At 45.5% G+C, this 15,479-nt stretch overlaps 1 protein-coding gene across 2 annotated transcripts in view; it reads left to right on the top strand.

The window, feature by feature from the left end:
* Positions 1-15,479, top strand: part of LOC144162536 (epoxide hydrolase 4-like) — a 61,035-nt gene that overhangs the window by 31,695 nt on the left and 13,861 nt on the right. For both annotated transcript variants that reach the window (XM_077693114.1, XM_077693115.1), the window contains 3 exons: positions 8,531-8,661; positions 10,980-11,092; positions 13,524-13,707. In XM_077693114.1, the coding sequence (XP_077549240.1) occupies positions 8,531-8,661; positions 10,980-11,092; positions 13,524-13,707 (428 nt within the window). The remainder of the gene's footprint in view (positions 1-8,530; positions 8,662-10,979; positions 11,093-13,523; positions 13,708-15,479) is intronic.

Here is a 15,479-nt window from a genome sequence, read left to right as displayed (position 1 = left end):
ATAATCTGCCTCCGAGAAAGAGTGCCTGGCTATCATTTGGGCTATTTCAAAATTTCGCCCATACGTGTATGGTAGACCGTTCAAGGTTGTGACATACCACCATGCGCAGGGCTGGCTCGCTAATCTGAAGGACCCCTCTGGCCGCCTCGGGCGATGGAGCTTGCGCCTACAGGAATTCTACGTTACAATCGTCTATAAATCCGGCAGAAAACACTACGACGCTGACTATTTGTCCACCGCACCCGTCGAACCACCACCTCAAGGCTCCGATGCAGACAGCGCGTTCTTCAGAGTCGTGACGGAGAGCGACCTAGCCGCCCAGCAGCGTGCCGACCCCGACCTGCGCGTCATGATCGACTACCTAGAAGGACGCAATGTCGCCGTACCTATGGCCTTCAAACGAAATTTACCAGCATTCAGCCTCAAAAACTCCGTCCTCGGGAAGAAACATTTCAGCCCTGCTATGAGAACGAAATATCATCTTGTAATCCCTGCAGACCTTCGTGACGAAATTTTGGAAGCGTGCAACGAAATCGTCCGGAAATCTCGGCGCAGCACGCACTATTGGAAAAATCAAGGCAAAATACTACTGGCCCCGCCTTACGACCGATGTGTCCCACTACGTCCGGAGCTGCCGGACTGCCAGCGCCAAAAAACGCCGCCGACGAGACCCCCCGGACTTCTGCAGCCGATCCCCGCCCCATCAAGGCCCTTCCAACAAATTGGAATGGGCCTTCTGGGCCCGTTCTCTAAGCCACGATCTGAGAACGAGTGGATTGTCGTAGCGACAAACTACATGACGGGCTACGCAGAGACCGCCGCTCTTCCGAGGGGGGCTGCAGAAGAAACCGCAAAGTTCTTCATAAACCAAGTTTTGCTGCTACGTGGAGCCCCTCAAGTCCTAATCACGGACCGCGGAACGCCGTTCACTGCAGAGCTGATGCAGGGAATATTACGCTACAGCAACACCGATCACCGAAGAACGATGACGTACCACCCCAAAACGAACTGGCTAACAGAACGTCTGAACAAGACAATCGCGGATATGCTGTCAGTGTACGTCGACGTTGAACATAAGACTTGGGAGAAGTGCTCCCGTATGTCACGTTTGCGTACAACACGGCTATCCAGGAAACTACGCAGATGACGCCATTCGAGCTTGTCTACGGAAGACGGCCGACTACGATGCTTGACGCCATGCTTCCGCATGTAGAAGACCGCGACCTCAACCACGACGCAGAAGGATACCTTCAGCGTGCGGAGGAGGCCCGCCAGCTCGCTCGAGTTCATACAACGGACGAGTAGCTGGTGGATGCCGGGCGCTACAATCTGCAACTCCGAGACGCCGAGTACCACCCAAGGGATCGTGTGTGGGTTTGTACTCCCATCCGACGACGCGGACTTAGTGAGAAGCTTCTGCGACGGTATTTCGGACCCTACCGTATTCTATGACGTGTCGGCCAACTTACCTACGAGGTGATCCCCGATGGTCATTCCGGAACATCACGACGACGCACGCCGCCCGAAGTCGTCCACGGGGTTCGCTTGAAACCTTACTATGCAAGATGACGGACTTTTTTGTTGTTTTTTTTCGGACTCTCTTTTATTTTAGCATCAGGTCGATGCACCCTTAGAGGGGGGTAATGCCGCAAACCATGCATTGGGTTTGGTTAAGTTTTGTTTTTGCCGACCGGCTGCGCCGGGCGGTGTTATCTGTGTTGTCGGTGTGCCAAGTGAAGTCCGTGTTCTATTCTTTATTTTTATGCCGCACGTGTTATCTCTTTTGATATGGAGAGCATTTCGAACTAACGTCAACAGCCTAGAATAATCTGCTTTGATTTAAAGTGTTCTGGATGAAATCGATGGTTCGAGAAACACTCGCGCCAACAGATAAATTCCCGCAGAGCAGAAGCCGGAATTCGAATCGCCGACGCTCGCCTGCACACGTCACTGTTAACTGCTGCTTCGCCGCCTGTGTATTCTTTGAGTTGTTAGGAGAGCACAAGTTCGCTCCAATAAACGTGTTTACCTTCAAGACAGCTGCGTCATCTTTGGCTTCGTGACAATATCTACCCCAGCCTGAAGAGAGCTATCAGGGCGGTCCTAAGAAGCGTGCGCGTTTTGTATGTTCGGCGCAGAGTTACCATAATGTTCGCCGCTTGCGTTGAAACGCCAGCATGGTTTCTGTGGTGTGGGTGCTGCGGGGCTCCCATAAACTGAGCATCACATAAGCATATTTGGTGCCGCGAAGGAAAGGTGACGGGAAGACGCACTCGCAGCAACTTTGAGGTGAATCATTCGGAGTGGAGAATTGCCAGCCGTAGCGCCAGGTTGGCTCTGACTTGACGATTGTGCCTTCCTGACATTTTTACGTGCCCTTTCTACAACGAAAGTCATTGCCTTTGTTCTGTACTCAAACGATGTACAGGGACAGCTTGGAGGTAGCCATTTCTTTTGAGTATACCTTTAAATGATAGAAAATATACCTTCTTTAAGGTTCTGTAACTGCAGTGAATACATGCATATCTAAAGAGAAGCACTAGATAATGCGGCAAAGACGACTCCACAGCTTTGTTTAACGGCCACTCGTACAATCAATGGTAAATTCTCGGCAAAGCTTTACCACGGAATTTAAAACTTTAAAGTAATTGCGCTCCTGTGGGTAGGCACGGCAAAGAGAAATGGCTGACAAATCGCGCTATAAAGCATTTCGTTTACCCTATATTAGCAAATTTTGTCCGACTAAAGAAGTCTGCATAATAGTGGGGAGTTTCTTCTTGTGGGTAGTACATAAAAAAATAATAAAAATTTTAAAGTAGGAATGTAACGACGGCTTTTTGGCTGCCATGTGGATTTGGAAAAAAAAGGCTGTAAAAGGAGTCGTAACGTGTACATACCGACAACTAATACAATCACGCTTGTGCGCAATACTTAGATAATCCTAATGAGAATAATTAAACAGCAGACGCAATTTTCAACTGTTCGTAATTTTTTATATTCTACACGTCTCGCCCTTCTACAACACCAAAATTTTATTCAACAATCGTATTCGCTCCTCATCTCAAGTTTTCTTCACAGGGATCTCTTCACATTTTGAATTGAGTCTTACAATTGCTAGTGACGTTACATTGTTATTTGGCTCGTTGCCTCAAGTAGCCTTTTTTATACGTTCGCTGTCTCTTCTTATTAACACAGCTCCTGATTGCCTTTATTAACTTTATTTTTTTTTTCAAATCAAATCAAATCGTGTATTTTCCTTTCTTTTACAAAAGGAGCGCACAACCGCAAAAAGCCACTGTTACAAGCGGCTTGGCGAGGCGGCTGCCCCGGTTTCCGGCAACAGCAGATATCATGACCGTATGCGATATTATTTCATTACACATCTTGTGGATTAAACGAGAAAAAAAAGACACACCCACACACTGCACACACACACACACACACACACACACACACACACACACACACACACACACACACACACACACACACACACACACACACACACACACACACACACAAAAGAGAAATAAAAGGAAGGCATAATAATCAAATCACAGTCATGGCCATATACTTAGCGGAAGTGGGAATGGTAATAAGTATACAATTGCTATAATATGGTTATAAGAAGCACTATATACAATAACTTTTTTTTAACAAGTGGAATCAATTTCTTTGAAGGAAGGCTGTATACATAAAACATGGGAAAACATCGGAAAACATTCTATTACTTTTATTACCTTAATTGCTTTGTTGCCTTGTTGCCATTCCTTGCATGTATTCTTCACAGTCTGCCTTTTGGTAAACACTACACAGACATGCAATGCCTAGTCGGTTAGTGCCAGGATCCCCAGAATGCTCACACTCCCTTTTCTGGGCATTTTAAGCCCTGGGTGAAGGAGGCGCCCACATTGTCTTCAGGGCGTTTGTACCTGTAATGGAATTAGAAAGAATGAATTAATCAAAAAGATAACGGTGCCTTTGTAACACACATCGGTTGTAGTTGCACCTCTGAAGTTTACCCATGAATGTCACAGCACGTGTATTGTTATTTATAATCTTAGCATTTAACCCTGCTGCGGTGTTATTCTCACTTCTCTTTAATTGCTTATTTTATTATTTGATCAAGCCATACGCCCTGAGCAAACTTTCCAATATGCGTAATCTGAGCAATATGTGAAAGAAGGGTATCATGACTGTCCACGAACTTCTTTGCACGTGTAGCATAAAACTGCCTTAAAAGAGAAGTGAGCATGGTCCATGAGCCCACGCGACATCTTGGCGGCCTCTACACTGTAGACCATTAGCTGCTGAGCATCTAGGGCAGGCCTGGCCGTCAGGTTCTCCCAAAAGCTTGGGAAAGGGAGCAGGGGGAGAAATAGCTCGGAGGGCTGGGTTGTGAGCATATCCGACGTTAATACAAATTATGGGGCCTGGTTGAGCGAAGAATTTTACAAATGCTTACTCTTATTTGATTGAAATGGCAACCAGTGACACTTCTGTAGTCCGTGATACGCCGGAGACCATACGGCGTGTTCTGTGCGAGTTCCCACGTTTTAGGAGCGAAGCACCTTAAGGCCGAGGCTTGTCCGGCGTCCGGCGTCCGTGCTCACGGCACAACGACGTGTAAAGTGTAAGCCGAAACATCTGTGAACAAAATAAATGGTTCACAAAAAGTTAGAGAAAGAGAGAGAGAGAGAGAGAGAGACAGCACCGTGTAAATCGAAACATCTGTGAGCAAAAGGTTCACAAAAGTAAAATAAAAGGTTAACAAAAGGTTAGAGAAAGAGAGAGAGAGGTTGAGCAGTTTCGCGTGGCTCCTGGAGAGCCGTGCTGCGCATGCGCGAGGAGCACTGGATTGAATTGGATGTGATTGAATTCGATTGAATTAGGATTGAATTGGATTTGAAATGGATTAGATTGCATAGGATTAAGTTGAATTGTATTGGACTGGATTGGAATTGTATATACTGTACACACGCGTTGTCCCTCATTTACATGCGCAACTGGGCAATGTCACGGGTGATTTACGGTAAGGACGACCCCCTGTGCTTCGCCCACTCGTCATGATTACTTTGTTGAGATGCACGAATTTTTTTCTTTTGAGAAAAGGCAGCTCTCCTCGACTCTACGGAAGCTAGACTCTCTGTGGTCGTTCTCTCAGGAGAAAATCCTGGGCCACTGGCCTTCTCCATCATCTACGCACAAGGCGACAAAAGCGCCCCGGCCGTGCTTCCTTCCAACGACGAACTTGTATAAAAGGCTGCAGCACAAAAGCCGCTATGGACGCTCACTGATCTCTAACGTCTATAGTGTCCCCAACGCTGGACACACCTCTTTACGCGGTGTCCTTACCTTTCCCCTTCATTTTCTGTTTTCTTCTTTTTCCTCATGGTTCCCCTATTCTACGCGTAGGATATGAAACTAGGCCATAGGCTGTCTAACATTCCTGCCTTCCTTCTATCTCTCTTTTTATTCGCTGCTGTGCGTAAGGTATTTGGCTGGAGTGTGTGAGTGAAAAACGTTTTATCGAGCCGGTGAAGCGGGAGTGGTTCCCTATTCTGGGAAGCCATGTGACGAGCGGGCAGCGTTCGCTCTGGAGGCCAAAAGTGTCTGGACATCCACATCGCTGCTGGTCACCAAGTTCTCCCACAGCTCAGGGGTGGGAAGGGTGGATGAAAGAGGAACGAGGTTGGGACTGTGCTTACACACTAATATGATGTGAGGAAGAGTACCGCGTTGTAAGCAGAACTTGCATTCGGCCGGAAATCGGGTTGGGAACATGCGACGGAGGCGGACTTGGTGAGGGAAGGTATTGCTCTACAGTCGGCGAAGTAGGGATTCTTATTCTTTTGAGAGTTTAGGATGTGGAGGAGGGAAGTGGTGTCATTCGGACAGGTAATATCGTGTAATTTCTTCAAAAATCAGTTGAGGGACGGGCGGTGCGGTATCCTCAGTAGCTAGCCTGTAGGGACAGGGCACAGGCTTGCTGGTGAGCAAATCAAAATTAATGTCCGTCTGAAAGAAATGTAGGCGGTGCAGCCAAAGGGGGTGAGCAGAATTTTTCTTGTGAATTTTCAGGGGAGTAGTTTGTTCACGTTTTAGTGGTTTAGAATGAGAAGGTTGGAAAGGTCGTACCCGCCACAGTCGCTCGGTCGGTAAGGCGTTGTTCTGCTCACCCCAGGGACGCGTGTTGGATGCCGGCCACGGTGGCTGCTTTTTTGATGGAGGGGAAAAGCAACGAAGCCCCCGTTTGTCGAGGTTTCGGCGCACGTCGAAGATCCCAGGGTGGTCAAAGTTGTTCCGTAGCCCTCGACTCCTACGCGCCTCATACTCCAGGTGTAGCTTGGGCGCGTTGAAGATTGTCTAAAGACTTGGTAATGTGTCGCTGACGTATTGGAAGGTGACCTGAGGAACCATCGTCTCCCTAGAGGAGTCCAAACCGTCCTGGGTAGCCTGTGGGAAGAGCGCAGGCTTGCTGCTAAGTGCAGATGTTGCCCGCCAGTGAAGGCCGTACCTTCTTGTCGTGTAGCGAGGCCCCAAGAACAAACACCATCAACACCCAGCATCAGCATCTGCACCCTTGGGACATTGACATTAGTTATCAAAATGTAATCTTTCTTGTGTAAACAATGCGGTTTTGAATTGCACTAATTGGCATAGGTCGGCAAAACAGAAAGAACTCACTCAAACTCAATCACAATTTTTTTCATTCACGCTGTACTCAATCAAACTCAGACTCAAAATGTTCGTCTGTTCACAAAATCACTCGTACTCACTCATCAAATACTAATTTGTAATCGTACTCACTTGTACTCAAACTCATTTGTCCTCACGAGTATTCATACTCAATCTGTACTCATGAGTACTGAATCTGTACTCATCATTACTCACTCTGTACTCATGAGTACTCAATCTGTACTCACGAGTACTCAATCTGTACTCATGAGTACTACTCATTCTGCACTCATGAGTACTACTCATTCTGCACTCATGAGTACTACTCATTCTGCACTCATGAGTACTCAATCTGTACTCATGAGTACTCAATCTGTACTCATGAGTACTCAATTTGTATTACTCACGAATAATCAACTTATCTGCACTGTTAGCTAGGTCGTAGCTCGAATGAAAGACTAAGTAGAAAAAATAAATTGTTTAATTGATTAGAAAAACACAGGTTACATATAAATCAGGACAGAGGAAGAAAACGTCTGACGCGGTGCACTGTCGTTGGGCGACTTACTGCGCGAAGGCAAGTACATGTGACAAAGCAAAACGGAACGTAAGCACTCGCGTTGCGTCTGGTGTCTCCTCTTGTTCTCAGGCCGGGTCGGTCTCAGGGGAGCTCGGGGGTTGTCGGTGCAGCCGTGGCCGTAAACTGCGTTTTTCTGCGTGTCTTCGGGTGGCAGCTTTTGTCGTCCGTTTTCTTGTTTGCACTACTGTTTGCACTACTGTACTCAGGAGTGCATATACTCAAGAGTGCAAGCACTCACAAAAACAGTATTCATGACTATTGTACTCAGGAGTGCTGTGTACTCATGAGTGATGTGTACTCATGAGTGCTGTGTACTCATGAGTGCTGTGTACTCATGAGTACTCATACTCATTAGTACTCAAACTCATGAGTACTCATACTCATGAATACTGTACTCATGAGTACTCATACTCATGAGTAGTGTACTCATGAGTACTGTACTCACGAGTAGTGGACTTACCCCTGTACTCACTCGTCATCGTACTCACTGTTTTTTTCTGGGTGTGTGATCACTCATCATCGTACTCACTCGTGAGTTTGAGTACAAATGAGTACAAATGAGTGTACTCACGAGTGAGTACGCCGACCTATGCTAATTGGTATGCTATTCGACTTCTGAATATGTTTTTCGTAAAATAGCACCAGCTCCTTCAAGCTCGGCTTATAGAAGATTCAAGCAATCAACACTCCTTTGTTATCGTTCAATTTAAATTGCAATTTTAATCACTAAGGCTACACCTGAATAAGGGTCGCGTTGTAGTAACAGACTACGGATTATTTATGACTTTTTGGGGACCCCTAATGTGCGGTCATATTTCAATAAAGCGGGTTTCCGTGTGTTACTTCCATTTAAAAACGCGTGTGTATAGTATTTACAATTCCAATGCAATCCAATTCATTTCAATCCAATCCAATTAATTTCAATCCAATCCAATTCAGTGCTCCTCGCACATGCGCAACACTGTGTGCACGGACGCCAAGCCCTGGAAAGAGCGAGGTCCTAAAATTCTCCGCCCTAAAACAACCGCTTTCATCGATCACGTGACCCCCTGTCGACTAGCCCAACGCCATAGCTACTGAATCACCGTGATGGGCTACGTCAGTTACCACTACAATGTTGCTATTTTATATGTAGCCTTTCGAACATTTTTGGTTCTTTTGCAACGCAGAGGGGTGCATACGTATTTATTGCATTACCTTGTGCTTGCAGATGTACTGCTTTTCAGACACAAATAAAGTGTAGTAATCCTTGCGCTCGCGTCTGTTTTTCAGAATATAACAATGCACTACGTGACTAAAGGCTGCGAAGACGACGGGCGTATTATGCTACTTATGTTGCACAGCTTTCTAGATTTTTGGTTCATTTGGAACCGACAGATACAAGACCTGAGCAAGGATTTCTGGTAAGAGAATTGTTCTTACGTTTCAACAGTTCGCCTGAATCCATAGGAAAAAACTAACCAAACATTTTAGGACTGTGAGTTGCACATCACATTTACGAAGAAGTTTTCCATAGAAGGCACCAGTACAGTCAAATCTCGGTATAACTAATCACGTGGAACTGCCCAAAATTGTTCGTTATTTTGAAATATCGTTGTAATGAAAAACGTGCGGCTATAAGCTAGGGCTCAAACATAGGAGTGAAAGTGGCGTACCTTGGCAGTACGTATACGCTTGTGCAGACAAGCAAACTCTCAAATGAAAATGTTGCGCACACTTCAAAGCAGCTCAATATCAAGAAATCAGTTATTTTCTTCTTGCGAGTGAAGCACGCACGATGGATTCCACTCTGCGCAATACCTCATTGGGTACATCATTCCGCCGAGCGATGAAAGTGTGGACTTTGTTCATGTGCATAAAACATCAATTTTCGGCCCTATCTCATCTCATCTCATGACTGTTTTTTCTTCTTGGCTGTGTCTCTCGCTGCGTTCACCATTGGATCTTGCACAAACTTCGAAGCAACATCAGTCACAACAAAGAAATACTTGCCCGCACACGTCAATAGCGCGAAAAGCGATGGACCCACCGACCGGCCACCGGCTCACACCAAAAGCAACAAGACAGAAAAGGATCAAAGGCGGCTAGGCTGGCTAGGCTACTTATTACACATTTACTTATCACTTATTACATTACTTATTACTTATTAAACATTAAACTACAACATTGCGGAGGCGCCTGCAATTCCACTCAACATGGTGATGATAATAGCTACTGCACCTGGGGGGAAGACACACAGAGACGGCGGTTTCTGTTTCACGCGAGAGTTGCGGCGCTGTTACTTGACCTGAATTCGTAATGTTCTTCCACTACAAAGGAGAAAATAAATAACACGCGTTATTCTGAAATATGCGCTAAATCTGAAATATTCTGAAATTCGTAGTTTTGAAATACTCTTACATTGACAATACAGGCAATCTGGCGGGGCATCTGAAAATATTCGTAAATTTGTAAAATTCCTTAATGTGGGGTTCGTAGTAACGAAATTTCACTGCACGGAGAATTGACTAAATATGTATCCTGAGAAATAGTGAAGAAGACGCTATCTTTGGGTATCAGTGCCTAAGCGGAAAAATGGTCAACTTAGCCCAACGTACGATTAGAGCTGCTTACAGCGATCGCCCCTTCGGCACAGTTTCAACAGTTGCTCTGTTTGTCCTGATCGTCTTAGTGTCTGCCTTTCCGTTGCATGGCCTCTTGAGGTGTAATTTTCATTGATGAATTCCACAGGCATGGCTACTGGCTGCTCAATGTCAACCATGCTGATTAGATGCGTCAAAAAACAGCATTGCCAATCAGGAAAAGTGTCTGTTTTGTGGTCAAAGATATTGCGGGACCAGAACTAGAACTGCTGCTGGAAAAATTGATATAGGTATGAAAAGCATCTAATCCATTCTTATGAATAACTTAATCCGAACTTCCAAGCAACTTTGAATTGAATATCATCGTAGACTATTCGGTTTCGGCCGAAGTGCCATAGAGTAAAGAGCCCTTGTCACCTAGTACAGTATATGTACCAAAGTTAAGTATTGTTTTCACTGACATATGTACGTAAAAATTTCCGGATATTTTGCATTTCGTCCTCGTACGGCATAGTTGCTCAAGCAGCCCTTTTTTTAAAAAAAGCAGCCGCCGAAAAGCTGTTATTGCTCAGAAATTATAATATTTCTGTAAGTTTTAACAGCCGCGATTTTTTACATTATTGCTTCAAGGTTGTTTTCACACATTTGTTTCTGCACATTTGAACTGCCTGAACCTGAGATCTAATGTAAAATATAGCTACATCTGGAAATCACCAAAGTTCCTCTGCCACAAACGTTACGAAGTGGGCACATAATCTAACTAAACATTATTACAGGTACAATTTTCAGAAACATTTGAGCGTTTTGCGACGTATTTGCAGTTTGAATTATGATTGAGGATTTCATTCTGTCGTTATAGCCAACTGCACCTGGTACAGCCTAAATGCATTGATAAACGAAAGTCAGTCACCAACTTTATTAAAAATGGCATTGTGCATTCTGTGACGGTAATGTACAAAACATTTTGTTTGCACCGACGAAGCGCAGTTACGTAAGTGAAGTGTTCAGTGTAGCAGTTGCAGTCAGGAGATCCACAGCATTCGTTGCTGCTGTTTGTCTGCTACGGCTACGCCGCCAAAGCAGAGACTGGCGCTTTTGCACAGGAAGCAGTTTGAGCGATGTTACTCTCTCTCTTCCAGCATCGTGGCACCAGACATCCGTGGACATGGCGAAACTTCAAAGCCCCGAGATTCGTCTCAGTACCTGATGAAATTCCTGGTTGAAGATGTCAAGGACCTTATCGAAAGACTGAGAAAGTATCTTCTTCTGCATTTTGACGGACCTAAATGCGTTCATTTGCTTGAAAATTGTTGAAGAGTCGGTCGCCCTCCCACGGGGCAGTAACGTACTTGGCGGTAGTAATTCTATCCACTTCTACAAGCGTTGTGGCCTTCTGCGAAACCTGCATGGACTTCGAAACAGTGCCTGTGGTATTTTTAACATTGTGTGGCGCGCTCTTTACGAGAATCTTCTTACTCAACTGTTCGGTAAAGAGAGTGTGCATGCCTCAAAGCTGAATAATTTATACCGCAAAATGTCATTTTATTTATTTATTTATTTATTTATTTATTTATTTATTTATTTATTTATCTATTTATTTATTTATTTATTTATTTATTTATTTATTTATTTATTTCCCAAGGTCCCAAGTGGCAGACGCGTATTCAATTTTAGGTCTGATGACAGACAGTTGTGTATGCAAGTTTGGGAAGGTTAATGAGTAAAGACTTCCCAATCTAATGAATATGTTCTAGATCTCTGTCAGCTATTTATTTAGTGCGCAGTACTTAAGCGTCCGCTTTGGTTAGATGGCGTCGCCGGGTTTGCAACCGAGCTAACGAATAGAACATTGAAGACAGAATGAAAACAGAGGCGGAAAGTGGGTCGAAGGTGTGCAGGGGAGGGCGGTATGCTGAGGTGAGATAACCGCGATAACCGAGAGAAGAGATACGAGATAACCGAGAGAGAACGAAGGCGTCACCGAACATGAGCCTGCAGGAAAGCCGAGGATGAAAGTATATGGCGAAAGGCCGCGCCGCGTAAGCCCAGCAGGCGCTGCGTGATGCATGTAACAACAGTCTTACCACGTCCTGCTTGTCGTGTGGCCCATCCGAACCACGTGACGTTTGCGCGGGAGGTTCAAACACGATTTACAACAACATGCTCGGCGGCGGCGACGCGCTGCGTGATGACGGAAGAGTAGAGCGCGCCGCCGTGCCTTCGCTGACCACGCAATCACTGCCTGAGAAACAGCAGCTATGCGCCGTTACCGAGAAAACTGCAGTTCGCGCTGCATACAAATTTCGCTTTACGGAGTGTAGTAATCGTCTGTCATTTTCTTCCTATTGTGCTCTATAAACAGAACTTTGATTACGACAACATTCAGTTATTTTATCGTTTATTTTATTTATTAGACGCTGCAGTCCGTAGATCGAGCAGGTGGACAAGTACAAAGAGTATTAGCAGAGTCTTTCAATGTTTTTCTGGTCATGAAAATCCGCCGTCACGCTATGGGAGAGCTTCGCGCGCTGCCCAGGGAGGCCGCGCCACGGCGCTGTTGTTGATCGGAGGGCAGCAGGGGAAGTTGGCAGAGCGCATTTGGTAGGGAACGGACGCTCGGCGCCTTATCAGCCGTGCGCTTTCGCTTTACGTGGCTTGGGCCGCCGAAATGGACTTATCATTTTGTGAGTGACGAAACAATTTGGCGTGAACAGACATTCTGCTACTGCGTTCCTGCCTGCCGGTCTGGCTGCAGAGCAGCGGCGGCCGCTCCCGATGCCCTCCGATCTGCTGTGGCGCCCCTCACGGTAGCCTTTGTCCCCGTACGAAACTTGGTCGGGAGTTTCATGACCAGAGAAGCATTGAAGGACTCTGGTATTACATTCAAAACAAAGCATTGAATGATGTAGGTAATACATATTGACAAAACGGTAATCAAACCTGAGAACAGAAAGAGAAAAAAAACAAGAACAAGAGAACATGTGTTGACAGAAAAACCGCACACCAGTGACAGCAGCAGGGCGTAAATGCTAATGCACAGCAATAAGACGTTTCTTTTTTTCAAAATGGGAAACTTCCCGCGCAGAAAACACTTCCGCCGGCAACACATTCTATTCATCGATTGAGCGGGGGAAAAAAGAATACACGGAAAGGTTAGTGCGAGCGAAAATTGGTGTTAAAGTGTGCTTGTGGGTGTATGTAGTACGGCGAGATAAACGCGGCTGTGTGCAAAATTCTGGATTACTGTTGAATTGATGTAAGATAAGTGAAAAGAGAAACTTCAACAGCAAAATCTGCCTCCTCTTTTCCAAGGTTATTACATTGTTGTTATCCATAAGAAGCGATCCATAAGAATATCCGTTTGGCCTTCTTCTGTTGAAATCAATGAACGGCAATTGAATGCCAGTCAGAACAATTGCGCCGATGTTACAATGTTGAATTATTCAATTGTGTTCGAGTACGGCTTCGAATGAAGCCTTCAGAGTAGCTTCGCAACAGCGGTAAAACAATTTTGAACTTAGGTGAAGTCGGAACCTTCGTCAACGCCAGTTATTTATTCAGCGTCCGCTGGGGGCACTCAAAGCGAGCAAAACGTGCTGTGTGGAGTGAGGCAAAGGAGCAACGTGCGAATACCTTGTGTAACCAATGCGACCTACCTATATTTCTGGGTTTTAATGCTCTAGACGGAAGCAAGAAGAGGCAAGTCGTCCTCGTCGGACACGGCTGGGGCGCCATGATCAGCTTTTGCTTCCTCACTAAATACGAATATCTGAATTTGGTGAAGAAGATGGTAGTCATCAACGGGTCTCATCCCCGGGCCTTCCGAAGACAGCTGGTGCGAAGCCTGACTCAAATGCTGATGGCTTGGTAAGCATGTCGTCGTCTCTGTGCCTACTGTGCCGCTCCGTAGTTCACACACGCAATGCTCATAACCATTATGTGAAGGCTCACGCAATGTGCTAGCTACTGTGCATTATTTGGCGTGAAACCACGCGAAGACACAAGACGACAGAAAAAAATAGCAGCGGCTTACGCGGCTATGAAAGGATATACGTAGCGTGAGCTAGGGTTCAGCTGGTTATTCTTAGGTTTCCTGGTTGTCTAGGATTAGCTGATTATCATGCTTACTGCTGCTAAAACTATTTCCAATCGAATTAAATCCAACCCAATCCAATCCATTCGCGGTGGTGGTGGCTCCAGCGTGCCAGCTGTGCGCCGTGAGAAGTCACTGCTCCTCGCGCATGCGCAGCACGGCTCTCCAGGAGCCACGCGAAACTGCTCAACCTCGGCGAGTGTAGCTCACGCTACAAACGTGCACAGAGCAGCGCCGAAATCATTGCGTCAGCGCACCATCTATCGCCCTCACGAGAGAGGCTACCACATTTCTGGAAGGCTAGATAAGATTGTTGATGTGGTGGAATCCCCTTATATGTTTTATAAGTGCGCCTTCAGACATGCTATCAAAGGTATGTTTCCTAGTTGTTTTCGTTGTATTATATTTTCGTCAATATTTGTAGTCTTGAGTCGCGTGTTTCTCTTCTTCTCTATTTATCGCTGTCAAGTTACATTAAAATCAGTTAGTAATAGCGCTGAGTCTGTTTACTCTTTTCCATCTCGTTGTCTTTTCGCGCTTTTGCACGCCAAATTACCCATCAACTTGCCCGCCGTCAATCCGTGTTGCACCTAACATTATGTCTGCTCCTGTGATACGGATTCGGTATCCTTCAGAAAACGGAGTGCGGCGATTTTTTTTCATTACTGGAAGTGTTTTTAGCACTGTGTAGTGAAATGCAGTTTATATTTTGGTGTGAGCTTTGGTGTGAGCCTTGTTATGGCTACAATTCCTCTGTGCTCGTTGTTTCTTCCTCCTAGCCCACAACTTAGGTAAAGCAAAAGAGAGCTGAAGGCTGCTGGGAATTTTGCGGCTGTATATTTTTTTCGTGAGACCTTTCGAGACTCAGTTGGTTTTGTTATTATCGATAAGGCTTCTGCCGTATACACTGTTGAGATTACTGAATTCAATGTAGGCCTAGTTCCAACGGAAAATTGTCCGTCCATACGTACGTCGCGGTACGCGAGTGTACTTACGCGCCCAAAATCCTCCACCACAGCACTAATCTTCTTTTTGCCCTAACCTACTCGAGCAGATCTGTAAAGTGGGCACAGATACAAAATTACGATAAATGAAAATAAATACTCGGAATACCCGTAATTCGTGACACAATCGCAATACTTCGGCGTTACGCAAGCGAATGTATACAAAAAAAGACAGATTAGAGGCCAGTTCATGCAAATCACTCACACTGCCCTGTGCAATAGCTACACATAAAAAAACTATTCAGTCCAAGGCTCACAAATGTGAGCGAGTTGTGTGAACCTATTTGTAGTTGACGACCGAAGAGAGAAATCATTTTCTTAGAATGTCTCCGCAAATCGTACAACAATGATTTTGTGCGGTGTTTGTTGGAATGAAAGGTAGAGTTTATGAAACAGTGTCACGCACATCATAGGTAGGCTCGTGGCGCACTATAGGAAACGTTTTCATCATGAGGGCATCGTTCGCTCTTACAGCAGTTTCCCAAGTTCAGAGCCGCTCAAACAACTTAAAGGTGGTTGCCCTGAGGATACAGACCTGCTTG

This window comes from Haemaphysalis longicornis, unplaced genomic scaffold (genome assembly GCF_048455015.1).
Source record: "Haemaphysalis longicornis isolate Haplotype H1 unplaced genomic scaffold, Haemaphysalis longicornis Haplotype H1 scaffold_12, whole genome shotgun sequence".
NCBI classification, from domain to species: Eukaryota; Metazoa; Arthropoda; class Arachnida; order Ixodida; family Ixodidae; genus Haemaphysalis; species Haemaphysalis longicornis.
Note: the sequence above shows the minus strand (reverse complement) of the source record. Positions and strands in the feature narration are given on the sequence as shown.